The sequence below is a fragment of the Fusarium proliferatum genome, assembly GCF_900067095.1.
Source record: "Fusarium proliferatum ET1 genome assembly, contig: FPRO_scaffold006, whole genome shotgun sequence".
NCBI lineage: Eukaryota > Fungi > Ascomycota > Sordariomycetes > Hypocreales > Nectriaceae > Fusarium > Fusarium proliferatum.
Genome location: NW_022194795.1, coordinates 206,234 through 232,065, shown reverse-complemented (window position 1 = coordinate 232,065; position 25,832 = coordinate 206,234). Strand labels below are relative to the sequence as shown.

Genomic DNA, 25,832 nt, shown 5'->3' with positions numbered 1-25,832 from the left:
CGTGAAGGGCGGGACAGAATTCCACCAACTATGAGTTGTGATTGAAGGCGAGCTAGGCAGCCCTAGAAAGGTCCCTTGATTCGCTGCGGTGGTCAAGATCTCAGTGTCGGGAGGGCTGCCAGAACAGAGGGAGACATTGACGGCCTTGGCGACAAGGGACTTAAAATGCCAGACAGTGCAGATATCCTTGTTCTGAAGCCAGATTTGCGGTGCGACCTCTGCGCCCCCTTGGTTCGCGAATATGTGGAAATTTTGATGACCATCATTTCCTGTTTTTATTATATGTTCAGGTCAAATGCCTGGAGAACCTTCCTTATTATTTCTGGTTAAACCGTACTTAGAGGGATCACAGAGACACAGACCGACACTTTGTCACACCAGGGGGCTTCCCGAAATCCAATTTGCGCTTAATCAAATCCCATGCGATTTGCGTTGCACATAAGGAAACGTAAATGCCGCTTGTTATGTCTATCAACGCCGATCAGGCGTGACAGGTATGAGTTAGAATTCAAGCTTACTTTGAATAATCTCAAACCGCCGCGCAACTTGTCTTACTTGTGCGTCACTTTGAGGCGCAATCGCAATGCAGCGAGAGCTTTGACGGAGAAGGACGCGCATACGCAGATCTGTGTCAAAGGACATTCGTCGTCCGGCTACACAGCAGCACCTTGCGTGCGCGTCTCTTGCGAAGTTGAACAGGGGGTACTGCATACAGGATTGACGAAATGAAGGCGATCACTGTCGGCAGATTGAAAACAAACCGGAGGCAATGGCACTGATCGCAGCTTCTGAGATCGAGAGAAGACAACTGAAGATATGTTGGTCTAAAACTTCAGATGAGATAGCTCCGGATAGCGAACCGGGATTTTCGCATGATCGGAGGCATGTTGACCGGATAAGCGCCGTCCAATGTCCGATATCAGAGCCGCAACAGTAGGCAGAAACTGGGCTGATTTCGACAACCGTGGTGTTGCGGATGAAAGGATATGTCTGATTGCGGCTCTTGGATGTCGAAGTGACCAATCCTAGCCAAGATCCGGCACCATGGCAAGACTCATGATTTGCATGCAAATGCAGTCGAGGTCGAAGTTGAGGGTTGTTGATTACCTAGTCACACTCAATTCCGGCTCCGTGGAAAATGCTGGCCTTTCTGCTCTTGATGAGAACTGCCGTCTCTCCCGAGCAATTCCAATCAACGGCTTGAGGCGCTTATCCTGGTGGATTTCGATGCTGCCCTTGCCCTGAGTGGTAGCAGTGCAGCCGGCTATAGAGGACCGAGAGACCTATAATTAAAATTCCCAGGCTCCGTTTCATGCTCTCCGTCGACTCAGGCGAGGCGACAGAGCGGGTACTAACTAGTGGTGCAGGTTTTGTCCGTGGTCGGTACCCCATAGAATCCCATTATCCTTCAATTGAGTGTCCTAGGAGAGCATAACTTGAATACAATCGTGGGTTATACTCTTCATTAGGCCATCATAACTTCCTCAAATCATAGGCTAGTTTTATCCAAAATACCTTGCCTCTTGTGCAAACCCCTGGAACATAAAACCGCGGCTTGCGTGGGGCTTTTTTTTTTGGTAACAATGCAGTGGTCCAAGTCGGTCAGCTAAATTGGCTTTGAATGATGGCTGAAATTGGCTCAAAGGCACGCGAGCTCGCTGACATGCCGCAAGGGGTTGAAGGAGAAACTTGACATGGCATTCAGCCATTGCACCGCCAGTTGCTGACGCCAGATTCGTTCCCTTTCGAGGCCGGGCGAGACAGGGCTGGGGAGAGGCGCGGGATTATTGACTGCTTGCGCCTTGTTCAGGAGACGGTAACCCTAATGATTTGCTGATGGCAGAAACACGAATGCTTCATGTGGAGATCCATGATACGTGGAAGATCGTCACAAAGGGCGAGCATTGAGCACGAGACACGAGTATTCACCGTGGAATTGACCGCTGTTCCTGATTGAATTCTCGATGATGTAACTGGATTATTTGAGGAGCTGGAAGATTATGAGTCCCGTTGTGCAGCGTCACGATCGCTTTTTGAAAAGTCTTGGCTGTAACAGGGTCTCGGGCAGATTGTTGCTCTGGAATTGCATGGGGTTAGGTTAAACTGAGATGACGAGACAGGATCTCAACAAACAAGATTGCGAGACAGAAAATTTGGTGACTGGTTTTGGCAATGTTCAAGATGCAACAAAGTGGTTGTAATAGCTCAGTTCATTGCTCAAGGGCAAGTTCATGATGCTTTTGCACTTATTCATGATGTTTGAAGATTTTGGCACTCGAGACGATTGCGCTTACACCAGATTTGGTTGGCGGTGGAGCCGATGCAGGTAATTGGTCAGTGGCTGTCGCACTTGCACTTTCACTCTAGAGCCAGGACAGCGAACCGCTCACTCCAAGGGACCCCAGATGGGGAAAGAGAGGCCGGGTCAAGGTGAGCGGACCAATGGGAGAACACAGAAAACTGGCCGAATTGCTCGCCGAGGCTTCTCAGCAGGTACCGTACAACATTGATTTGATGGCGCCTGCATCGTCATTTGATTAGTGGGAGCTTCCAGTTGTCTCGAAGATTCAGGAGAGCAGTTGCGCACCTGTGTTTCTTCAGAAGCCAGAAGAAACATCAAAATAAACTATTATTAGGTCTTCCGCTGCTGCTTGCTGTATGGTCGAGGCACTGCGGCTCTAGAACCCAAAAGGCAGCTGTTGTCATCAAATGGATCAGGTACTGTAAACAAGAGGCTCAGGGCAGGGCAGGCTAGACGAGAAAACTTTGAGATCACTAAACTCGGTGACAAAAATACTGATGTAAGTTATCAGCCTAAGCTCAGAGGCTTTCTGATGAGTTTGTTTTTGGCATCTAATCCAGTGCCAGGGCCAGGGCCGACTCAGGAGCACTGGACCTCAGTAATGTAATGCAGATGCAGAGACAGAACCTGGAAAATTGGGGCACTTCGGTCATCGTGAAGGGAAAGACAGTTAGCCAAGCTTTTTCCACGGCTCACCCACGCATAATTTCCGTGTCGCCGCCTCCTACTTTACCACTGCTGGAATTATGGCATAGCTTTAAGTTGGCCTGTGATCTCCAAACTGGGAATTCCCGTAGCCTTTGTTAATATTTCGGGCTGTCCATCAGAAGAATTGCCTTTGCTATCTGGTCTTGTACCTACGTTGTTGCAGAATTCCGCACTCTCGCCGCACCCCCTAGATAACTGGGCTGTATCTTTATGGGTAAAAGGCGATTCAAGTCACCCACTGGGTCGCATAAGATGTGGATTTTTAGTAGATAAATCACGCACTGTGCTTATATGTACGTACTTTACTATCCGACGGAGCAAAATGGACCAGTCAAGTTTCGTTTATCTATCCAAGGGTTCCATGGACGGGATTAATAAACCAGAGGACGCTTAATTATTGTTGATTGCTGCTGTCCTCTTGATGAAGCAAACAGTTGATGATCTGGATAACTCAACGATATCAATTCTCGGCCTCTTTCTCCGTATCCCGATCTCCAAAAACAAATACCTTACCCCCCACTCACACACACATGAACCATTTTTCTCTACCCCAACCCAAGCAGAGTTACCTGCATGTCAATCATTGCATCCCATACAGAATCAGTCAAGGGTTTTGGCTTTGGCTTTGTGTATCTATCTGTACGTACATTCGATACTGTACATGCATATCGCTTCAGCACTCGGACGAGAAAGCGAGAGTGTGAGAATGAGAGTATGCGCACGCCCCTCCCCATGGCCCATCCACATCCATATCCTGACCCTTGTCCATGTTCCCCACGTCGAGTTGTGGTCTGTGATCCACCTTGAAGCTTTGCCCAAGAAAGAGTGGAGGGTTCCTTAGTTCGGTTTGGCTCTGGTGGGCTGGGGATAGACTGGCGACTGGTGAAGGGACCGAATTTGATCGACTGCACCGAGTAAGTAATAGTGTAGCAGCTTCATAACTTGTACGGACACAAAAGACAAGCTGCGCGCTTTTTTTCCCTGCTTGTCTCCTTACTTCAGCTTTCTCTCTCCTTTATTAGCTTTTATTTAAACATCTTTCTTTCCCTTATTCATATATCCTTCAAAGGGAAAACAAAAACTTGTCGATCGTGCTGCTCTTTTGCTTCACTGTCACGGTCATAATCACCCGGCTACTACTTTTGATGCCGCCCCCTCCACGTCTTCATATCCTCCTACGACCAAGTCGACGTCCCATGTGGTTTCTCTAGCATCCCATCCAACAATCGTGAGAGATCATACAACGAACAACAACGTGGTTGAAGACAATAGAGAATAGTCAATGTTCAATTGAAGACCGACAAACGGACACCGAACCCCGTTTGAACCACATCGACAGTCGACAAGCATCCGTTCTAGGCTTACACGGGCACGAGATCTTGATCAACTCAGTCAAAGGCCCCGGCATAATCCACCATTACAATCTATCAGTTGTCAGCTTTTGAGAAAAACCCACCATACGCTTGAACGCAACACCTTTGTCTTGATCACGGTATTCTACAGCAACCTCGTGGCTATTCCTCTGGGTCAAAGTGTTCTGCCAAGATCGCAAATCTTGGATACCATTTCGCCGCAACGATTCGGTAGTGCCGTCAAGCGTTTCTCGCATTTTGCCGACGAACCAACCACAAACGCCATTTGCCCAGCGACAGAAGCACAACACAGCACTCTAGTCGCTGAACCGTCCCCATCACTCAACTGACCCCAATCCTTGGATGGGTGTGTGGCTCTGACTTACAGCTCTTGGTCCCTCGCTTCTGTTAGTGACCAGCTGCCCTCCCCCAAGCGACAGCACCTGCTCTGTACTTTAGGCGCCGCCTGTACACCGAAGCTCTGTACCCCTCTATTTGACACCGTCGCCATTCACTGCAAGCCCCGTCCGAGATAAAACAGCAGAAGCGCCCTCAAGGCTCAATCTCGCTATTTCTCAGCACCGGACTTCGAAAAAGATGGGCATTATGGCGGCACTCTCGGCCCCAAGGGCCATGGTAGCACCCCACCAGCACCAACCACAGGGACCCTCCACCCTCGTCACAGGTATGGACATACAATTCTCTTACTGTTGTTTGTCTCTGTAATCAACTGTTTCTCTCCTTGATTTGCCTCTTTCTATCCTCACCCCAAACCCATCTGGGCAAGCATTGCCCATCCATTCGCCCGTTTCAAGTCAAGCCTATTCCTGTTTCTATTTCCCCCCTCGTGTTCATGTCTTGGGTTTCTCTTTGATGAGCAGCAACTCGTTTCATTTCACTTCACTTGATTGTTTCTCCGCTGTTGTCTTCTCGCATTCATTTCGTCATTCCCACGTCCACCGGAAGCGAGAAGTCTCTCCATCTCCGTGGGCCCTGCGCCGCGGACCAAGCTGCAAGCTGAGTAGTGACGCGATAAACGTGGGACCTGCAACTGAAGCTAGACTTGGCTGAATCAGATCGGCTTTGAGCGACGGCTTTTGTCAGTGGGCTTGCACTTTTTCTACTTTGTTATTTGCTGAGAAAGCAAAGGCAAAGGGCAAAATAAAAAGTACAAAGCAAAAAGCGGCAATTGGATGAATGCAACCAGAAGGTTGGGTTTCTTCGGACATTCGCCATTTGTTTATTTCCATCACCGTTTCCCCATTATAATTCCGTCAATGTCACTGTCACTGTCACTTGTCACTTGTCACAGTCACTTCCCCTTCGCTGTGCCTTGTTGGGCTGAGCCCAGACTTTATAAATTCATGACATTTGCTGAGCCTTGGCACACTTTGGGGGTCTCGGTCCAGTTTATTTGTTTTGCTGCATGATCACTCGTTCTTGTTGCCTCTTACTCACAACTCACGTTCCATTCTATTTCTGCCTCATGCACCCCCCGGTTGATCCCTGGTTCCCCTAGCCTTGTCCCATGTCAACCCGAACCCTGCAACTGCAACTTCTCCAACATCAAGATCAAGTCATCCCTGCCTGCTGACGTCTTTTTGCTTGCTCCCGCCACAGATAAAAGTACCTCATCCTCTACCTTTCGCCCAAACCAGTTCCAGTCCCTATCGTCGCCTCGCGAATATAGTACCGACCTTACTGAATCAATTGTCCTAGAAGAAGGTGGTGAATCTGGAAGCGAATCCGCCGCCGAACCCGTTACACCTATTAGTGGTCGCCAGTCCCAGGACTTCACCCTTCAGAGCCAGGACCTGCAGGACCTCCAAAATCTGCAGTCTTACCAGACAGCTTCAGCCACATCTTCAGGAGTTGTACCTATCGCGATCCCCAACTCGGCCAACCCCAACAAAGGAACATATATATCACAATCCGTAAATAACAGCCGCCCTCCTACTACCTACGAACCAAGTACTCCCAGAGCAACAGAACCTGAGCCAGGCAGTTCTCTCACCCGTCAGTCAACCCGAGGTTCCATCTCCACCTCGAGTTTCAAGCGCACCATGTCGAGCTTCTTCCGCCGATCTAATTCCCATGTTAAAAACGATTACATACCTTCGGAATCTGCAACACCCTCCGTCGTGTCCGCACCAACGGAGCCTCAAACAAATGGCCAACCACGTGCTGCAGCTCGCCGTCGTTTCTCCATGAACCGCTCTTCTGCAACTACTCGTTCCAACTCACCCCCTTCGCCTAGCGACAATGGATTGGAAATGGCTCCCGCACACCGCGAGCGTGCCTCTGACAAGTCTCTTCCCAGCCAAGGAGATTTCAAGAAGAACCGTGCATCGACTGGTCTGACTCTGCGTGGCCGAGCAATTAACTTCGTTGGCGCTCACAACCCCAGCCGAGGAACCGGACATAAGCGTCCTGAATACTCCCGCAGAGCCAGCAGCTATGACGGTAGCCGGCCTAGCACCCCTCTCCCACCTCCTGCGGAAGGCGACGAGACAATGTATCCACCTGAACGAAGTGTCTGGCCTCTACCACCAGACTCCGGTACCGGTGCCAAGGCTCGACGCATGAGTTTGAGCCTTCCTGATGATTTCGCTGTGGACGTAGCTGAGCTACAGAACGAATTCGAATACCAGCGCAAGTTCCTCGGCCGTCATGGCAAGCATCTTGGCAAGGGAGCGGCTTCTAAGGTTACCCTCATGATGCGAAAAGGTTACTCAGAAGAGCTCTACGCCGTCAAGGAGTTCCGCGGCAAATCGCATCGGGAAAGCCAACAGGACTACGAGAACAAGATCAAGTCAGAGTTCAGCATTGCGAAGAGCTTACATCACCCCAATATTGTCGAGACTTTCCGCCTATGTACCGATCACGGGCGATGGAACCATGTCATGGAATATTGCTCGGAAGGTGATCTTTTCAGCTTGGTCTCCAAGGGTCATCTCAAAGGCGATGACCGGAAGAAGGACCGCATGTGTCTCTTCAAGCAGCTTATTCAAGGTGTCCATTACTTGCATGCCAATGGCATTGCCCATCGTGACATCAAGCTTGAGAATCTTCTGATCACCAAGGACAGTAAGCTCAAGATTACCGATTTTGGTGTATCGGAAGTTTTCTGTGGTACTCACCCCGGTCTTCGTGAAGCTGGTGGACAATGCGGCCGTAACATGAGCGGCGAGATCCGACTTTGCTCACCTGGCATTTGTGGAAGTGAGCCTTACATCGCTCCCGAGGTCCTCGCCAAGAAGGAAAGCTACGACCCTCGATCACTCGATGTGTGGAGTTCTGCGATTGTCATGATTTATCTCACCTTTGGCGGCGCCATCTGGTCCCGCGCTGTCCCAGGAGAACTCCATTATGATAAGCTTGTCAAGGGCTGGGAAACATGGTATGGAAAGCACCCAGAGCCCGACGCCACTATCTCTGATACGGATTACCCCAAATGCTACGCCCTCGATGTGGGCATGTCCCCACCTGCTCTCCGCCGTCTTGTGCTACAGATGTTGAACCCTGATCCGCAAAAGCGTATCAGCATCGAGGACGTCATCCATAACCGCTGGCTGAAGAATGTCGAGTGCTGCCAGCTGGAGTCCTACGATGACCCCGCTCTTCTCATTGATGCGACCAAGAAGGACAACACAGCAAACGGCAACAAAAAGATCTTTTGCCACAACCATCTACCCCCGAAGGGCACTGGCTCACACTCGTTGGGCAAGATGCCAGGCCAGCCGGGCTACTAGACGACTTAATGACTGATGGAACGACATTTGAAATGTCCTACAAACACTAAACAACCATTTCTTTGATAATAAGAGCAACATTGGATTTGTACGCCTATAACTTTTGCATTCACCTATATTGGCGTTGGGGTCAAGCTGGCCATGGATGATGGTCTAGGCCTACATGGTTTGGAGTTGGTGAATTTCTGTCGCTTCTTTTCTTTTACACTCCAACATGTACATAGTATACTACCTTTTCCCTGTTTTCGTCGGATGACGACGCATTACAGCCGACGAGGATGGGGGATGTCTTACAAGCAAAGCAGACTTAATACCCCCCGAAGAAACAGTCTCTTGCTCTTTTGGAATCTGGTGGATAATGGATATTTAACATGCCATTGGTCTGCAGATGGACAGAAAAGTCGGGTAGAAGGATGACCATGGGGGTTTATCAATTCACCCGTTTATTCTTTTCTATGAAGTTTTGGATTCAAAGATGCGCGCGACCCCCTTGAAGATTGTTTATTCTTACAAGTATCAGGTACATATGTATACGGGCGTATGTATATATGGGCTCGCTGCTCTGGTGCTACGATGCCACTACTACCAGTCTTTTCTGCGAACTAGCACAATAGACTTGCGTTCTTTGCTTATCCAATCATTATTTACTCCAGCCTCGGTTCGTGTTGAGTATCCATAAGAGAAGGGCCGTCTTCGGGACCACTTGGTGTTGTGGCCGCGACATTTGACGTCTTCATCAGGTGCTTTGACGTTTCTGAGATAGCGGTTATCAATCGCCTGACGGTTGGGTAAGAGCATTATCTAGATTTACAGGGATTGAAGCGAGATCTATTTTACTAGAAGGATGATGGAAGCAAGCATTCCACTTGTTGATATCGTAGCACGTTATATCACATGTCGCTACTGCAAGAATGATGTTTATTTACCTCTGAATGTCTATTTACCCGGCAATTTGGGACAGGTGAGTACACACTCCTCCCTCTGTGGCGTGTGCGGATGCGCCGATGCTGAGGGCTGGGAGTTTTCGGTGTTACATATCCAGAAGCGACGGAAAACATCCCACGCGATATGCACGCATGTCTCACGACGACGATGTTCATACTGTATTAGCCATGACCAAAGCGAAGTCGGGATGAGCGATATATTGGCTTGGATATGATATTGGAGGGGTCTCACCGCTGATCGATAGTAGCAGCGAAAGTGGAAATGTCACAGGGCTTCATTGGACTTGGGAAAACAAAGGTGAGGCGTTGCGATGACGCTGAGCACTGGAAAGAATTTGTGATGCATTGGGACATGTGAATGTGAATGAGATTGAGAATGAGAGCAGGGCGTGACGCTAATACAACCTTCATGATACTCCTCGCCGGTCATCGTGGGTTTCCACTGAGTTTCACTGGTGTTGGGTGTCTGTTCCGGGTACCTGGCTAAGGCTGAAGCTGTCATCAACGCAAAGGTTCTGGACAAAGTTGAGACACAGTGACAACCCCCCACGTGGTCAAGAGGATTTGACGGAACAGAGAGAGTCTCACGACCAGTGAGTGAGTGAGTGGGTGGGTGAGTGTCTGGCTCACTCACAAGCTCTGGCTTCAGATCACATTGCTCCCTTTGGAGCGGTTTAACATGCATGATCCGCGTGACCGGTCATGCTTAACACTTACTCCGGTTCACAACTAATGCAGCATCGCGGAAATAACGTGCCGAGCGAAACACGACAAGAACTGAGGCTGATGAAACGCGACTACCGCGCTGCACGAGAGAGAACCGGCACACCGAAAGAAGCCTCCTCGGATATCAGTGCCGAGAAGCAGGAGGGCTGATTCGTGCCCGCATTGGAGATTCCGTGGGGGTGGAGGTGTTTTTCTTCTTTCTTTTTTGTTTGTGCTACCCACGGAGAAGTTGTGATTGTTGGGATGTTGGAGAATTGGAAGTGTCTTCCCCAGATGTAACACGGGGATCCTGGGGAAAGGAGGCTGGCTGAGAGGGATGGATGGGGGGAGTGAGAATAGATACAGAGTTTGAAAAGAGTCAAGGTTCAGAGGCTACTTACTTACTGTAAATAGAGTCTTGGTGGACGGTTACTTTGGAGAGTCTGAGCTTGATGGCGGGGAAGAAGAATAAACGTGCCGTGCCGTCAATCGTAGGAATGCGAAAATGATAGTGCTCACTTTTTGTGTAAGCTTAAAATGGAATGATACCCGATATACTTTTAATATCAACTTCAGTACTCTCGGCACCCAAGAGCTTCCAAGTGCCGATATGGTCGGCATTTTATATGGAGCACGGCCGACGGTGGGTCCGCTTCATCCCGGAGCTGACGGAGGTAGACTGTCTCTCCCTCCGACGAGTTTTGCTCCGGGGATTCGTCCAAAGATGATCTAGGAACTTTCTGAAATTCTGAGTACGTACGGAGTAGAGTAAATAAGTTTTTATCTCGTCTCAAGATATATCCACCATCTGCCCCGTGTGCTATTCCTGAAACTATCGTCGAAATATCGAATCCCGCTACAACCTGGCTCCGGTTCCTTAATTAAACCTTAATAGGAACCAATCTAATAAGCTTAGTTATTGCGCCCAGTTAAAGTTTCTCTGGCTTCTAGAAAACGTTTCAGATACACCGTCAACTGTCCAGATTAATAATTCCTCCAATGGCAGATATATATTTACGGGTGGAATAACCGACTCTGATTCCCAAAGTGGGATGTCTTGTTCAACTGCCGCGTACACAAGATTACCAACCTGGCCTGAAACGGAGCACCTACCGAATTACCCGATCTGAAAGACTGAAAAGGGTTCTGTTCGAGATGTATATTAAGACGCTGTTGCATCGTAACAACATGGTTGGTTCTGTAGCATTTTGTCTTCAAGTTACTACTGGCTAGTATCCGTTCATTTCTTTGTATTTCATTCATTCCTTTACCATTCGTATATATCGTTACTCGTTCACCATGCGTACCGCTGCATTCGTCACTCTTCTGGCCTCCGTGGTCTCTGCCTCTCCCTTCGGCCAACGCTCTCAGGTTCTCGCCAGAGCAAGCGAGACTTGCCCCGTCGTCTTCGACGGCCGAGTCCCTGCCAATGCCTCTCTGACCGACTTCGACACGGCGAATGGCGGCGGCTGGAACCCCTACAACCCCGGCTTCGTCAAGGGAAACAACATCTCCTGGTCCGAGATTCTTCAGCTTCCCAAGACCAAGACCAAGTCGCGCTTCGATACCGAGGCTGGTACCATCCCACTTGAGGTCACTATCAGCGACAAGAGTATCTTCATGAAGCAGCTTGGCTTCAGACGTGCTGGTCTGCAGTTCAACAAGGATAGCAATGAGGGTAGCCCTGGATCCAAGGGTGTAAAGACTCTGCACTTCAGCATCATGCAGGATGACAAGCGTCCTCTCAACCTTAGCCATGAGTACCTGGTAAGTATTCTTTCAATTGTTATCAGGGTGGTTGATACTGACAAGAATAGAATGTCTGGCACGAGAAGGCCGATTTCTCCGGCAACCAGTTCCAGTTCCAAGCTGGTCAACTCATCGGACAGAACGGCACGGCTGCTACCTGGAAGCTTCTCGACCAGGACTTCAAGCTTCTCTGGGAGACTCCTATGCTCAAGAAGGTGTGGCAGAACTTTGCCATCACTCTCAACTATGAGAAGAAGTAAGTCCCTACCAAACAAACATAGCATAACGATCGTATCTAACAATCATAGCACCATCCAAGCCTACTACTCCAAGGGATGCAAGCCTCTCAAGGTCGCCACTCAGCCCATCGCCCGCAACTTGACCGGGCAGGGACAGTTCCAGATTGGTATCCTCAAGAAGCCTACTGGTACCGATGATGTGGCCAACTCTGGATTTCAGGAGGCCAACTTGAACGAGGGGCTTATTTACGGTGGTATCTTCCTTGAGGACAGCGCGGATGGATGTGTGTCTCTCTAAGTTCTCGCATGAGATGGATGGATGCTGCAGAGGTTGTATGATAATAATGGTCTAGTTCTAGACTCCACGCCATTACTTGCCTACCGCTTGCAGGGGAATATATTTTTACATATAGCATGCTGTTTTAAATGTCTATTCTGGTCATGATGTATATTCCTTAGCTGTGCCCAAGCTGTCGATGTGGGTTCCCTATGACCGCCCTCCATCGACGTCTTTGAATGCAAACTAAAACAACCAGTAGAGCTGCATATATAAGCCAGTTTTTATTTCGACCGTGTAAAATAAGACCTTTTGCAAAAATGGCATCGAAATCCGGTTGGTAGTTGTAAAAAATTGGTCTTGTGCCTGTAAACCCTGTCACGTGTTACGAAGCTGAAGCTCTGCTCTACGCAACATTCTCCAGTCGCGCCGATAATTTCGAACGCGAGGAAGTCGGTGTTGCCCAGCTCCCGCGATAATGGCACCTTTCTCCTTGTATCAATTGTCAAACGCAAGCCGTAGAATTTCCTTGAGCTTTTTGCGCCACCACCAAAACAAACTTGCGGTCTCCAAACGACAACCTAGCCCTATTCGCCTCCTCTCTCTCCAACAACCAAGATGTCTTCACACCGGTGACGATGCCAAGCCAGACGAAGCAACAAATATCAACAGCGACATTACTGGCGGAGAGGGTATAGGAGCCCACAACTCTATTGAGGCCAGCGACGAAGCGAAATCAGACGAGCCAATACATATCAACAGCAGTATTGCTGCCGAGGAAGGTATAGAGGCCTACAGCGCTGTCGAAACCAGCAACGAAGCAAAGCCAACTGTAGACGACTCAATCAAAAGCAGTAACGATGTTACTGGCGGCCAAGGCGTTGGTGATAGTGATGCCCCGACCCCAGATCCAGGCCTTCTCTTATCCTCAGACCCAAGAGATGAGCTCAAGATTAAAGCAAGGCCATGGACCGAGGAAGAGTTGGCTCAGCTCGAAGAGTTCATCAAACGGCCATATTACAGTATAGACTACATCGCAAGGCGGATGGACCGATATTTTACCAGTGTCTTAGCCCAGCTCAAGCAGATGGAAGTACAGAAGGGAATCAAGCTAATGAAACGACACCGGCCCAAAACTCCATGGCAGCATAATATGGACGCTACCCCAGAGCAGATCGCAATTTTCGAGGCGAAGCAAGACCAAGTGCAAAAGCATATGGAACACATTGTCGAGACACTCATGACCTTGCCAAAGACGGATCAGTGGGAGGAAATTCTCAAGCTGAAATCTGCCTCGGAATGGGCATCAGCCATCATGAAACTAATACCACTGCGAGTCTGGCACATCTTGGCCGCCGACAACCCGCCGACCGAGAGGGAATACGCGACCATACCAATGGTTGATCCGCCTAGCACGAATGGAGTGTTCGCCAAAATCTACAAACGCAGGTTATACATAGGCCTCCTTGACGCACCATTTGGCGTGCTGGCGCGCCCAGACCAACGGCACCCGGGATTGAAAGTCCCGTTGATTCCAGTGTCTTTAGAAATGACTAGGCAGCTTACCTACGAGGAAAAGGTTGAGCAGAGGTATGCACTTGGACTTGGCAGGGCGGCGCTCGCGGCATGGCTTGGGGCATATAAACACGACGTATCTCCTACTCTCCGCGAATTGTATGCCTGGTGGGAGAAAGATGTGGATTCCGGTTTGCACCCTTTTGGCTGGGTTCCTTATAACCCACTTGAGCGGACACTACTTCCTGTGGCGACGCCAGAGGAAAGTGCTGCTAGAAAGGCCAAACTTGAGGAGGAGTTGGAACGCGAGGCAGAGGAGAGAGGAGAGACAGTGAGGGAAGTGAAGAAGAGGTTATGGAAAGAAGCTACTAAGAAGGGAGCTTATGATGGTAAAGGGGGATTCTGAGGATCCAGACAAGAGTCATATGTACAAAAGTGTATAATTCGCCAGTTAAGAGCCAGCCGATAAGCGTTTAGGTATGATTAGAGACAATGAACTCGGTCATAACCTCCTGTTTCTTCCTGTTTCTCTTCATGACCCCCCCAACAGCACTCAACAGAACTGAGACCCGACTCCATACAAACTAAATGATGTGCGAGCGGGTGGGATCTCTGGTGACGATCGTGGGGTGCTTGTTACACGATAGTCGTCATTTTGGGGATCCAAATCACAAATGATTGACAGGTCATCGAGCAAGGATGACTTGCTGTAATATTTTGCCCTTGGGATCGGTTAGTGTATGAGAATTCAAGACTCTTCTGACTTGCTTTATGATGGGTCCCCCAAAACGTCGTGATATCGCCTCCATGTCCTCGGTAAGTTTCAGGAGCATCTGCTGTCAGTGAAGTAATGAAAGAGGGTAAAGTTATCTCCCTGATATCACTTCGAATCAGCTGTTTCATAAAGGCCTTGGCTACTCCAGATCAACCGTCACGATTCAGTCGCAGTGGCACACGGTGGGAGCTGAGCACAGCTTACGAATTCCATGTTTTGTCATTGTTATTGATGCTCTCGTCTTGTTCTGGTGTAGCACAGCTGCGTAAGTGATATGCTTCACGTAGGGAGTAGCCAGTCATTATTCGTTCTGTCCTCCAAGCATAAGGTACCCAGTTGTGTTTAATGTCCTATCAAGAGGTAAGACTTGTAAGATGCTAGATGCTCGTATTCTCTTTGCGCCAGTCTTAACTCCGCGTTTTGTATAACTTTGGCAGAGCCCCCTCTTCCAATACAAACACATCGCCACTCCCGACATCCTCAGCAGTATCTTATTGTGAGCTATAGGGAACAGAAAATGGTGGTGACATCTGTTCAAGACCTCCCACGTACTCGTTCGCGTTATGTGTTGGATGTATCGAGTTCTCCGCTTGAGATCTCATACAAGTATCTGAAAGACCTGACACAAAGGTTGACGAAAACGACTTCTCTCCTCTGCGCATGCCGACCCAGAGAAGGACACGGTAAAGGATAGCAACATCATGGATGTAAATCGAGATCAAGAGAGCAGCACAAGACAAACGGAGTTTACAAACGACAAAGCGAATAGAATACCTCTAGATATGCGCTCTCAAATATTTACAGCAAGGCCAGGCTACATATGGACATGTGACATCACCTTGGACGAAAAGGATTCATCGGCAACGAATACTCGGCTCAGAACGGCGATGGTATACCAGGCAAAGAATCATCGCCATACTCCTACAACACACCAGTCTCAGGCCAAGAGAAGAGGCTTTTACGGCGTATACGGCTTTTTAGGGAGAAGCATTTAGATACGGAAACAAAATCACGTTCTTAAAGGAAACACTCTCAAGACGTTGGCCTAAGTTGTACGTGCTGGTGAGGTTATCGAAAACCGCTTTGCTTCCAACAAAGGTCTCCAACGTTAGGAGGGACTGGAGATAATCATACCTACAGGCTTGGTGGAAGATCAGTATTCTCTAATTTTGCTATCTATTCACTCTACGTGACCTGTAGATGACCCGTTGTAGAAATTGAAGCTATGTTTTTCGAGGGCCTGCTAAATTGAAGCAAAGAAGTTTCTCATGCCAAAGCTCTTTCTATCCATGCACTGGCTGTGTCTGCCTCTTTCGTCTTTGATCCTCCAAAACAGGCTTCCGTCATAACAGGCTCTCAAGTCATCCCTTTTCACGACTCCATCCTCTTGGAGAAGCACATATGTTGTCCACCACTCCATGAAAGCAAAGGTCCAACCAGCGGGATCTGCTGCACAACGATCCTTCGCCCATAATCTCCACAGGTCATCAGCATTCAAGCCTCCATCTCCTGATGTATCGAACCTCTGAAACATCTGCTCGAATCTCTCGGGGCTGAAGTTTCCATCAAAGTCGAAGATGCCTGTATCAGAGCCATGCTTGGCCTTGTGGATGTCATTGACATAGATGCGGAACAAGGGGTCAGGGAGCCAACTATGACCGAGCCGTGTTGGATACGAGAAGAAGATGGGGATGAGAAGAGAGCCTATTGAGAAGAAAAGGCCGAAACCGAGCTCGCGGAAGCCGTTGTAGACGTCCCATGGGTTGATGATGCCGTCATTGTCGCGGTCCCAGAATTGAACGTGTTTCTGGAGAGGGCTGAGCTTTTCGTCCTTGTATTTAGAGGTCACTATCTGTCTTGATTGTGTTTCGCTATGATCTGAGCACACTTTGACGTATGTGCTTTCGGTGAGGTCGTTGTTGAGTTTGTTGGACTCAGCCATGTTGATATTGGCACTTTTGTTTGTAGTCGAGAGAATGCAGACACTAATTTCAATAGAGAGAGTGTCATCGATAGATAGTTGTCAAGTTGGATAAGCTACCTGTTAATATAGAGGAAAGTTATTGCAGTCTCATTGCCATTATGCTGTGGCTAAAGTCACCTTGAGACACCGTTTACGAGCAATTGACGTAATTGCAACACGCACATCTCGAGGCTTCCAACATGTGATTCTACCCAATTCTGATATTAATCAACGATCCCCTGATAACAATGGAACGATACAGAGATATTAGGCTAGACCTGTATAAACTTACCGATCAGTGGTCAAAATATGGAATTTTTTCTTGGGCCCCCTAATTTCTCTCTCCCCTCGTCATCATCTCGTGTTACTCATGAAGAGACGAGCGAGGTATTAATTAATTGTTTATGTACGTATTGAGATAGTCAATCATTATATATTCAGAAAACCCATCTGATTGTCCATCAATAGCATTATCTCCCGTGGCAAACTTTCTTTCCACAGAGTACTCTTCCACTCCAGTGGCTCATCCTCATACTCTGGCTTCGATAAACAGAACTCTCTCAGGACTTGGTTCCCTTGATCCAAGTATCTGGTGCCGAGATAGAAGCACGTAGAATCGGCAGCAGACACAATCTCTTTCGCATGATCGAAGCGAAACTTGCCCATACATGCCTGACTTCCATCTTTGTATAGAAACAAGAGACCGGATATTGAACTGTTCACTTTCTCGGATTTTTCTCTGCAGATCTGAACCTCTCTCACAGCATCGAGCGAGACTTCTGAGGTCTCAACAAGATCTGTTTCGGATTCGTGTGCTAGTCTTGCTGGCAAGGTCTCCTTGTCACTTCCTTTCACAGTGGGTGATGCAAATAAAGAAATGCCACCAAGACGAGGGCTGAAGTAGACTATCATTGGATTTTCCATTGATTCTTTGGCTATGCATTTCCACTCGCTGCGTGGTGAGCTGCTTCTTCCTATGGTAAGTGTTCGCGACTGATTAGTGACCAGCTAACACGAGTCAGCTTCAGGCTTCAAGAGGGCGCGGTGTGTCGAATCATACCAATATCGCAGTCTCTGTGGCAGTATCTAATGTCTTGGGTCGCCTTTCGTCTTCAGTTGTATTCTTTTCGCTGGCTTCCTTTCTTGAACGCAACCAGACTTGTTCAACACGTTCTCCAAGATTCAACGGATGGTACGTCCAATGAGGGGATGAACTTGTAGTCGAATCGTCTGACTTTTCTTTGGCTGACTTTTTCTTCGCCATTTCGTCCAGCTCACGATAAAAAGCCAGGGACTCTTCAGCCTTGTGCGTATGAAGATCGACCAGCTGGTCCTTGTACCAACAAGCAGAGTATCCCGTGATCTCAGGCTCGTTGAACTCCAAAGCCACCATTTGAGCTTCGATAGTCATACCGAGACTTGAAGATGAGTCTTTTGTGACGTGATAAGCCATGTTCTTCATTGCATTTGGGGTCATGGGATATGGCCAACAAATGGTGGGATTCAACGGAGCAGCTGCGAAACTGCGCAATTTGAGGCCCTGCCTTGACATTAGAACTATAATTCAGGATCAGAGGCATAAAACTTACATCATCAGAGAATGAGAGGACTTTGCTGGTGATCGGGAGTGTTCGCCACCAGCCTGAACTACCTTGTACCGATGCAACAGCTCCAGGATCGTTAACGATCTGTCGAATACCGAGATGATCTTCTGAGATGAAAATATAGTTCTCCTGCTGGCCCTCGACCTCCCTCCAGAGTTGACTGCTCCCGGGCTTGGGCATGTTCGACAAGGAAGCTATATACTCAATTCCGTCCAGGTCGAAATGAGTAGCCCATACATCCTTCAATGGCTCGATCGTGCATTGAATCGACCGAGAGACATGAGACAGTGAAGCTATCGCATAGTGAAGGACCAGATGTTTGCATATCATAAGCAGTATCTCTGGTGGTAGACTTGTGAACTTTTCACTCATGATTTGGTGCAAGTGGTTCAGAATCCACTCCCGTCGCCGCTCATCTTCTTGAACCGAAGGCTCGTAAGAATATCGAGCAACTGGCACAAAGGCTCTCTTGTCAAGCCCGAATGATGAAGCTATCTCGGAGCATTCAACGTGATATCCGATTGTTGCACATGACTCGTGATCACTTGTGCAGCGCCTGAAAGTTGCATGCAACTTTTCATCGTTGAAGGAATCGCACGATTCAAAGGCAACGGTTTCAGTGCCACCAGATGCTCCTTTCATAGAATTAGTATTGATTCTTGACGTTCAGAGGCTGTGTAACTGACTGGCTGTGATGAGGTCGCCGGGCTTGATCGAAAAGCGACACCATCCGCATCGACGACTGACACAGTAAGATGGGTAAGGTATCATAGGAGGAAGAGGATTCACATAATTCAGTGCATGCCACTCCCAACCTTCGGCGAATTCCATCCATTCCAAATCCATTATTCGATCAATTGGGCGAATCTCGTCAGAGCTGAGTCCTCCAGCGAAGTCCATGGAGCAAACACAAATGGCTTGAGGCTGAAGGGAGCTAACTCGGTATAAATAAGCCAGCCAACCAACCAGCCAACCAACCTGGGCTGAGCTGAATTGAACTGAACTGCGGGAATTGAATTGAATAGACTATATGATGATATCACGTGGCCTCATTTATCCAACGTAAGAAATAAGACAGAATGAGAAACAAGGGAAGTCATGTTTGTTATATAGCCTGATACCTAAGTTACCTGCTTCAACAGTACATTGCCAAGGCGAATGTATGTATGTCTACATGCGCGCGATACGTGTAAGCTTACGCCCCCATTCACAAGAATGCACTCAGACTACTGGGCAGTCCATAGATACTATTATCTTACCCGTAATTCTTGTACATTCCCCTAGTCACTGTCTCTTGTTGGCTCAAATAGCCGATTGTGACACGATATGTTTCCTGCTTGCTGGCCGTATGCGCATCTCCTCCAGTGTCACAATCTTGGCTAACATGCGGTTGACGTGGCCAAGACGGGTTATAACCGGACCTTCGTCCGTGGTAACACTCCATTGGGGAGAACCCCCCCAGTAATTCCATGCGGTCATGGGAGGACTTATCATTGAGGAATCCCACATCTTGACTGTGCTCATGTGAGTTTGTAAACAGGCCTTTGCTTGCTTGTGTTGAAGCTGGGATAACTATCGCGTTCGAGCTTTCGAGTCTTCTAATACATTATTGGCAAAGTCGAAATACTTACATTGCTTGTTCTGTATCAACTGCTTTAATTCCTGCACGAGCTGCCGTGAGCAATATTCGTAGGTCAAGGAAGCTTCATTGTCAGAAAGGACCATGCACTCTCGCCTGATGACTTTTGGAAATTGTGAAGTGTCTTGATGTTGTTCCTCTCAGAGGACGCTTGCAAGAACTGAGTTTACTGAGATGCTTGCCGCTCTTGGTATGTCGAATGAAATGAGTTGTATGCGTGAACTGTTAGAGAGACATAAATACCTACGTAGATGACATTCTGAAGCTTCGTACTCACGCCTCGCAGCACTGAGTAGTGCTTTTTTCATCCTATATCTGAAGAAGATGCAGCAAGACGGACTGTTCATCTTTACTTTAATGAATGGTATGAAAGTGACATGATTTGCATATACCGATGGCTGTTGGTGTTGTTAGTTGATATCCAATCCTTAACGGTCATTATCAGGCCATATTTAAGCAGACATTATATAGATAGGTTTACTTTATTTAGTATTAAGCAAATAGATCGATAGATACTTAAGGCAAATAAATACAAATACTTGCTTGCTCTGTCTGTTCTCTAAATGATGGGCAGAAACATTTAAGAACAAAAGGTAAAAAATGCAAAAGAGAAACTCCGGTACAGGGAATCGAACCCTGGGCTCCGCGGAACTGATCCCTCAGCTGTAAGTTGAGAGCGCGAAATGTTAGCCACTACACCATACCGGATGTTGCTTAGAGATCTGGTTCAAATTAACTTCTATAATTGCCACACCGGACAGACGATAGGGTTTTCAACATTAATTGGTTGAGACTGAGTTATATTATTTTGTAATATAATCTCTATCAGTTGCCAGGAGCTTCAAGAATAAGATTCATATCTGTTAAATGCCAATATCTTATATCTCGTGTTGATGTGGAGAGTCAGTATGATCAGGCTTCTAAATGGTATCAGAAATCCTAATCTTGCACACCTGCTAAAGCATCAGAGAGGTTGGTAGAGATTATTTGAGCGACAATGGTGAAAGACATTCAGGATAGAGTGATATCCGGTGGGTATTTGTATTCAGAAGTCTTGGTAGATGTCTAACTCCAACATAGAGTATTCCCATAAATAAACACAGTTCACTGATCTTGATCCCATCATTATCCCCGGCTCAAAGATCAATCAAGATATGTAACTGATAGAACCAGCATGATATTACGTCTGTGAGGTGTCAGGCCAACCAAGTAATCAATCCGTCAGCAATTTCTGTCATTCGTCCTAACATAAGTCGACGAGGATCAATCTCCTGTGTTGCCGGGACGTCGACGGGCTTGCTGCCGATGCCACGTTTAAAGGCGAAGGTCCACGTATAGCCGAGACTCTCCTCGAGTAACAGCCAATCTACTCCTGACATGATCGAGCGTCAGGGTATACCCAAGAGAGACCTTCCATGCAAAAAGCCGAAGTTTCCTTGCAATCAAGACAATTTCTTTTGCATCAGATCAGCCAGCTCGTCGAGCAGCTCCACGGTCTCGGCTGGGCTTGCGATCCAGGCCGTTGTTCCAACACTTCTCGCCTTGAAGTCATTAGATCCAGCACTTAGGAATTGATCGCCCACGTGCAGTGTGTTCTCTCCGCGAATGGCGCCACCATTCTCCTTGCTACCAAACCACTGCTGGCAAACGGTCACGCCCCAGCTCTTGTCACCGATATCGACGAACACATCATTACCTCCGTTGAAAGCACAGAATGGCACGCGGCGTGATTGGCTCGCCACTGAAGGTGGAATTGGAGGAGAGTTGGGTCGGTGCTTGGTCGGGCGCTCTTCGCTGGATCCGAGACTACTGAGCTCCAGGATGCGCTGAACAACGAGAACAGTCTCCTCCAGGCTCTCACGGGCGATGCGAGTACCCGGCGTCTTGGGGATAATACCAACAGCACGGTCCTTGCGCATGATCATGGCAGGCAGGTTCAAGTTGTTGACGCAGTCGCGAAGGGCACCTTCGGCAACATCCAGCAATCTTGTAATGTCGGCATCCGACCATGAGGCCATCTCAGGTGTCAACCACTGAGTGCGCGGGACAGGGGCGAGCTTGTATGGTGAAGAAGGTGAGTACTCAAACAGGTAGTTTGCTTCACCTCCCATGATGACGATATTTTGCTTCTGAATAGGATCCAGATCAGTTGACTCCGTAATTGCGTCAAGCAATCCATGAAGGCGCTCATAGTATCGGTCGGCAGAAGTGTAACCAGCAGCCGTGACAATACCGATCTTGATGTTCTTTCGTAAGAGGTCTGATGAACATTAGTTTACTGTTTTGACTTTTTGAGCACCATCTTACCGAGGAGACGGGGAATCACAGGACTCGATGGCTCAAGATTGAACCCATCGTCATACAAGGTCACATCACCATCAAACGTGGCCAACTGCAGTGACCCATTCGTAACAGCCATGGACTGGGCTGAGTTGAGGATCTGTCTGACGTCGTTGAAGGATGGAGCAACGAATCTTCGTGAAGAGATGTACCGTTTTCTGTCCTGATACTTGAAAGCTGCCTCCAGGGGCAGGCGGGTGAAGAAAGGGCCCGCAGTGGGAATCAGCATCCGCAACTTGGACGGGAGCATGGTATCATCTTGCTGACGGCTAACTTTTGGGGATCAGATATGTTTGCTATGAAGGTGAGTACGGAGGCTTACTGTGATCATCAATCATGAGCTCAACGTCACGCATAATCTCAGCGTAACGGCGGTGAGCCTCTTCGGCCATCTGAGTAACACTAGGTCCATCGCCAAAAACACCCGTGGGCTGAGAGTAGAGAACAAAAGGGACAGCTAGAAGACCCTTGACCCATTCTGCGACTCGAGTTAGCTGGCTGAGTCTGACTGAGGCGTGGATGGTGGGACATTGTGATGCGGGGATGAAATGGAAAAATGTTGAATTAGAAGGACTATGTAGTGTATGATGCCGTTCGTGATATCTGGGACAAGCAGAGTCCAACATACCAATAAATTGGTCCCTTCGGTGTGTCTTGAGAGCATCTGTTTACTATCGTGAGCTTGTGTAACCATGAGTGTTTGGGTGACAAGAAGGGAGGCTTGAGGTGGGGTTAGTGACGGCTTAACTTACACTCGACACGGTAACGGGTGGTCATTATTGCAGTTGGTACAAGGTTTCAATTGATGTTGAAGGAGTTAAAAAGATAAAGACGCTTTGTAGGATGATGAATTGGTAAGAGGGAAGAATAGGAGGAGGAGGAGTTTGCTGTTTGTTGTTTGTCTTTGATAAGATGAGGGGAGGTGAGAGACGGTGTGACCTGCACTTGCCTGACCTAGGTAAGTAGGAGGAGGTAATCCAGACCTCGTCGTACCTGTCCTCCTCCAAATCCGGGTGACGTACGGGAGCCGCCGCAGCGTTGAGCGGGGGACGCCGACCGCTAAGATAGCCCAAAGCTGTAGGGGACGGTCGATTTGATTGGTTCGGGGTATTCATGGTACCCCCTGCATTACGGCATTCACATTGATGAGATCTCCCACACTGCAACTAGGATACCCTAGACTATGCAGGAGGTTTACGCTTCTGCCTTCATTGCATTGACGATGAGTCCAAGCTACGAAAGATGATTCGTGAATGAGCTTGCTTTTCAAGACTGGCTCAGAGTTGGTGCGTATGTTGGCACTTTAAGTAATATATAGAATAGGTACAGTAATTGTTATTCACCACCAAAAATCAATGCCATAAGAACATTGATTCACAAGCAACAAAGCAAGGCACAATCGATGCGGCTGACAGAAACTACATATTCCAATACCTAATGGATCGACAGATAGCCTATGCATGGCTGAGATCTCACTTCAGATCGGCAATGTGTAAATCGCCCGCATTGGCCCTCATTATTATAGTGGCTGGCTGAAGCCAGGTATTTATGCATGTCTCAAACTGTTGTCCATCCCCAGCACAAAACCTGCTCATGAACCAATGATCAAGGTGAATTAGATGCGGTGAGACGCCCCCAAATCAGTACAATTTCGTGGCAAAAGATGGACGTAAAGCATCGGTATCTGGCCATACTTCTTTTCTACTCTCGTCCCGTTCCATCAAGTTGAGGGCAATGACGATGAAGCTGTGAAGTCGACGACGTCAGCAGCAGGCGAAGCACAGTAGAAGACCAACTGGACAAGATCCAAATACCGCAAATTGACTATCTTCGATTAAATCCCGTGAAGAGATGAGGGCAAAGGCTGGGAGTTCTCTCCCACCAGGAGACAAACATGCAAGGACTCTCGAACACATCGCCAAATACCACTATACTAATAGGCTCCAATAGGCAGTCAGTGTCTATATACCGACATGGGAAGACACTGTAGCTTGGGCTAGAAGAGACCCCGAACTTATAGCCCAGCTCAAGACCGGATACCCTCGATTCTTCGTCCCTCTTGCCGTCAACGAACTCGCAGAACGATTGCTCACATGGACTTCGAGCTTGCCTTGGAGATTTCTTGCAACCGAATTTCGAGACGAGCTGAGGCAGTCGTTGAAAGAGCGCGGAAGATCAGCGATGCTAATAACAGCGCGTCATCATGCCAAAGATCTTCAGAGATATCTAGAAAAGCAGCTAACAAGAGCATTTGTATTCGTGGTTGACTTCGGGGTAATATCCTTCCTGTCAAAAAGTCGGAGAACGGAAGTGACTTGAACGAAATCTCTGTGGTCGTCTACCCTCCACAAGGAGCAAAAGAGGCCAAGGTTGCCATACAACAACGCGTTGCAGACTCGTTTAGTACCCAAGACAACAAGTTGAAGAAGAGCGATGTGCTCTTATACCCCACCGGCATTTCGGCTATTAGCCGTACCCATGATATCATCAGCCTTTACGCTACAACGACAACAAGGACCATTGCGATCTTCGGGTATGTCAAAATGAACCTGGTAGTTGGCCAGACTAACAACGGATCTAGATTTTTGTATGTCGATACTATCAAAGTTCTAAGCAGGATCCACGGGTACGAGTGCAAAATCTATAGCAGTACACAATCCGACTTGGAAACTCTAGAAGAGGACTTGGCTGCAGGTCTGGAGCTGTGTGCCCTTCACAGAGTTCCCTGGCAACCCACTCCTTGGCTCCGTCGATCTAGAGCGAACAAAAAGCCTGTCCGATGAATTTTGTTTCTTGTTCGTGGTCGATGATACAGTCGGTACATCGGTAAACGTCGACGTTATCTCACACTGCGATGTTGTATGCACAAGCTTGACAAATATGTTTAGCGGGGGCTATAACGTCATGGGAGGGAGCGTAACCCTGAACCCAAAGGGAAGAGGCCATTGGGATATGAAGAGACGACTGAAGGATCGTTATGTCAACACCTACTTCCCGCTGGATATGATTGTTATGGAGAAAAACAGCACCGATTTTGAAGAACGAGTCATGGAGGCGAGTCAAAATGCAGAACATCTCGCGGATACACTTCGCAAGCATAGTTCAGTTGGGCAAGTTTACTACCCCAAGGGAAGCCAGTCACAACAGGTTTACGAGAAATACAAACGTCCAGGAAAGGGGTATGGATATCTGTTGTCCATTCGTTTCAACACCCCTGCAGCTGCCATCGCGTTCCACAATGCTCTTGATGTGGCGAAAGGGCCGAGTCTAGGGACCAACTTCACTCGAGGTTGTGCATATACGCTCTTCGCGCATTACCACGAGCTCGAATGGGCTGAGAGGTATGGCGTTGTTGAGCATTTGGTACGAATCAGTGTTGGAATCGAGAATGAGAGATTCTTGGACGAAGTTATCAAGACAGCCCTGGAAGCAGCTGAGCGGGCGACTAGAAAATAAGAAAGATGTTGTGACGTAAACAGAAGAAACCTTCGTCAAGAATGAACATTTGTTTTTTGCCCAGCCTTAAATACTCACAAATGCAGAACTCAGTCATCGAAACCTATCTTGTAAGCCGGTTGATTCCTAGGCCAAAGAGGGCACAATCGTCTTGCCACAACTGATAATACCAGAGCTGATCTGCAACTCTACAGGTCGTGTTATGTCAGTAGGCCTTGAGAAAATAGCTGCAACTCGTTGGATATGCTGCCGAGATTTCAATGCCAAGTACAAGACTTATGACGACTTCAAACCAATCTTTGAGAGACTGTGGGCAAGCCCCACGCAAATTCAGGGGTTGTTCGTAGAAAACATAGACTAATTCCTTCCAATTCTTCACTGTCTGAAGAAATGACATGTCCATCCTTAGCCTCGGTTACCGACCTTGCTACAGATGTCTCCTCCAGCGTAACCCTTAGCCTCGCCTACGTGCGACTCATCCGAGATGATCCCAATGACAAACACAAATTCAT

The 25,832-nt window shown here is 48.1% G+C and overlaps 8 protein-coding genes and 1 non-coding gene across 9 annotated transcripts; 4 read left to right on the top strand and 5 right to left on the bottom strand.

Moving 5' to 3' along the window:
* Positions 1-4,398: 4,398 nt before the first annotated feature.
* Positions 4,399-4,619, bottom strand: FPRO_09151 (uncharacterized protein; the record flags this gene model as incomplete). Its single annotated transcript, XM_031232513.1, has 2 exons — positions 4,399-4,434; positions 4,467-4,619. The coding sequence occupies 2 exons, from the start codon at positions 4,617-4,619 to the stop codon at positions 4,399-4,401; spliced, it is 189 nt and encodes a 62-aa protein (XP_031082442.1).
* Positions 4,620-4,968: 349 nt separating this feature from the next.
* FPRO_09150 (uncharacterized protein) lies at positions 4,969-8,114 on the top strand (the record flags this gene model as incomplete). The annotated part of the gene is made up of 2 exons (XM_031232512.1): positions 4,969-5,047; positions 5,983-8,114. 2 exons carry the CDS (start codon positions 4,969-4,971, stop codon positions 8,112-8,114), a joined length of 2,211 nt encoding a protein of 736 aa, XP_031082441.1.
* Positions 8,115-11,062: 2,948 nt separating this feature from the next.
* On the top strand, positions 11,063-12,049 carry FPRO_09149 (uncharacterized protein; the record flags this gene model as incomplete). The annotated part of the gene is made up of 3 exons (XM_031232511.1): positions 11,063-11,530; positions 11,581-11,768; positions 11,821-12,049. The coding sequence occupies 3 exons, from the start codon at positions 11,063-11,065 to the stop codon at positions 12,047-12,049; spliced, it is 885 nt and encodes a 294-aa protein (XP_031082440.1).
* Positions 12,050-12,506: 457 nt separating this feature from the next.
* Positions 12,507-13,949, top strand: FPRO_09148 (uncharacterized protein; the record flags this gene model as incomplete). The annotated part of the gene is made up of 1 exon (XM_031232510.1): positions 12,507-13,949. One exon carries the CDS (start codon positions 12,507-12,509, stop codon positions 13,947-13,949), a length of 1,443 nt encoding a protein of 480 aa, XP_031082439.1.
* Positions 13,950-15,561: 1,612 nt separating this feature from the next.
* FPRO_09147 (uncharacterized protein) lies at positions 15,562-16,260 on the bottom strand (the record flags this gene model as incomplete). The annotated part of the gene is made up of 1 exon (XM_031232509.1): positions 15,562-16,260. One exon carries the CDS (start codon positions 16,258-16,260, stop codon positions 15,562-15,564), a length of 699 nt encoding a protein of 232 aa, XP_031082438.1.
* Positions 16,261-16,710: 450 nt separating this feature from the next.
* Positions 16,711-18,785, bottom strand: FPRO_09146 (uncharacterized protein; the record flags this gene model as incomplete). The annotated part of the gene is made up of 4 exons (XM_031232508.1): positions 16,711-17,289; positions 17,342-17,821; positions 17,871-18,520; positions 18,572-18,785. 4 exons carry the CDS (start codon positions 18,783-18,785, stop codon positions 16,711-16,713), a joined length of 1,923 nt encoding a protein of 640 aa, XP_031082437.1.
* A 1,353-nt stretch (positions 18,786-20,138) lies between these two features.
* Positions 20,139-20,232, bottom strand: tRNA. Its single transcript has 2 exons — positions 20,196-20,232; positions 20,139-20,173 (listed from the first exon to the last, which is right to left on the bottom strand). It is a non-coding gene; the product is annotated as a tRNA-Glu (tRNA).
* Positions 20,233-20,966: 734 nt separating this feature from the next.
* FPRO_09145 (IMP-specific 5'-nucleotidase 1) lies at positions 20,967-22,641 on the bottom strand (the record flags this gene model as incomplete). The annotated part of the gene is made up of 5 exons (XM_031232507.1): positions 20,967-21,784; positions 21,832-22,137; positions 22,187-22,342; positions 22,493-22,528; positions 22,617-22,641. 5 exons carry the CDS (start codon positions 22,639-22,641, stop codon positions 20,967-20,969), a joined length of 1,341 nt encoding a protein of 446 aa, XP_031082436.1.
* A 2,127-nt stretch (positions 22,642-24,768) lies between these two features.
* Positions 24,769-25,320, top strand: FPRO_09144 (uncharacterized protein; the record flags this gene model as incomplete). The annotated part of the gene is made up of 1 exon (XM_031232505.1): positions 24,769-25,320. The coding sequence occupies one exon, from the start codon at positions 24,769-24,771 to the stop codon at positions 25,318-25,320; it is 552 nt and encodes a 183-aa protein (XP_031082435.1).
* Between the last annotated feature and the right edge of the window lie 512 nt (positions 25,321-25,832).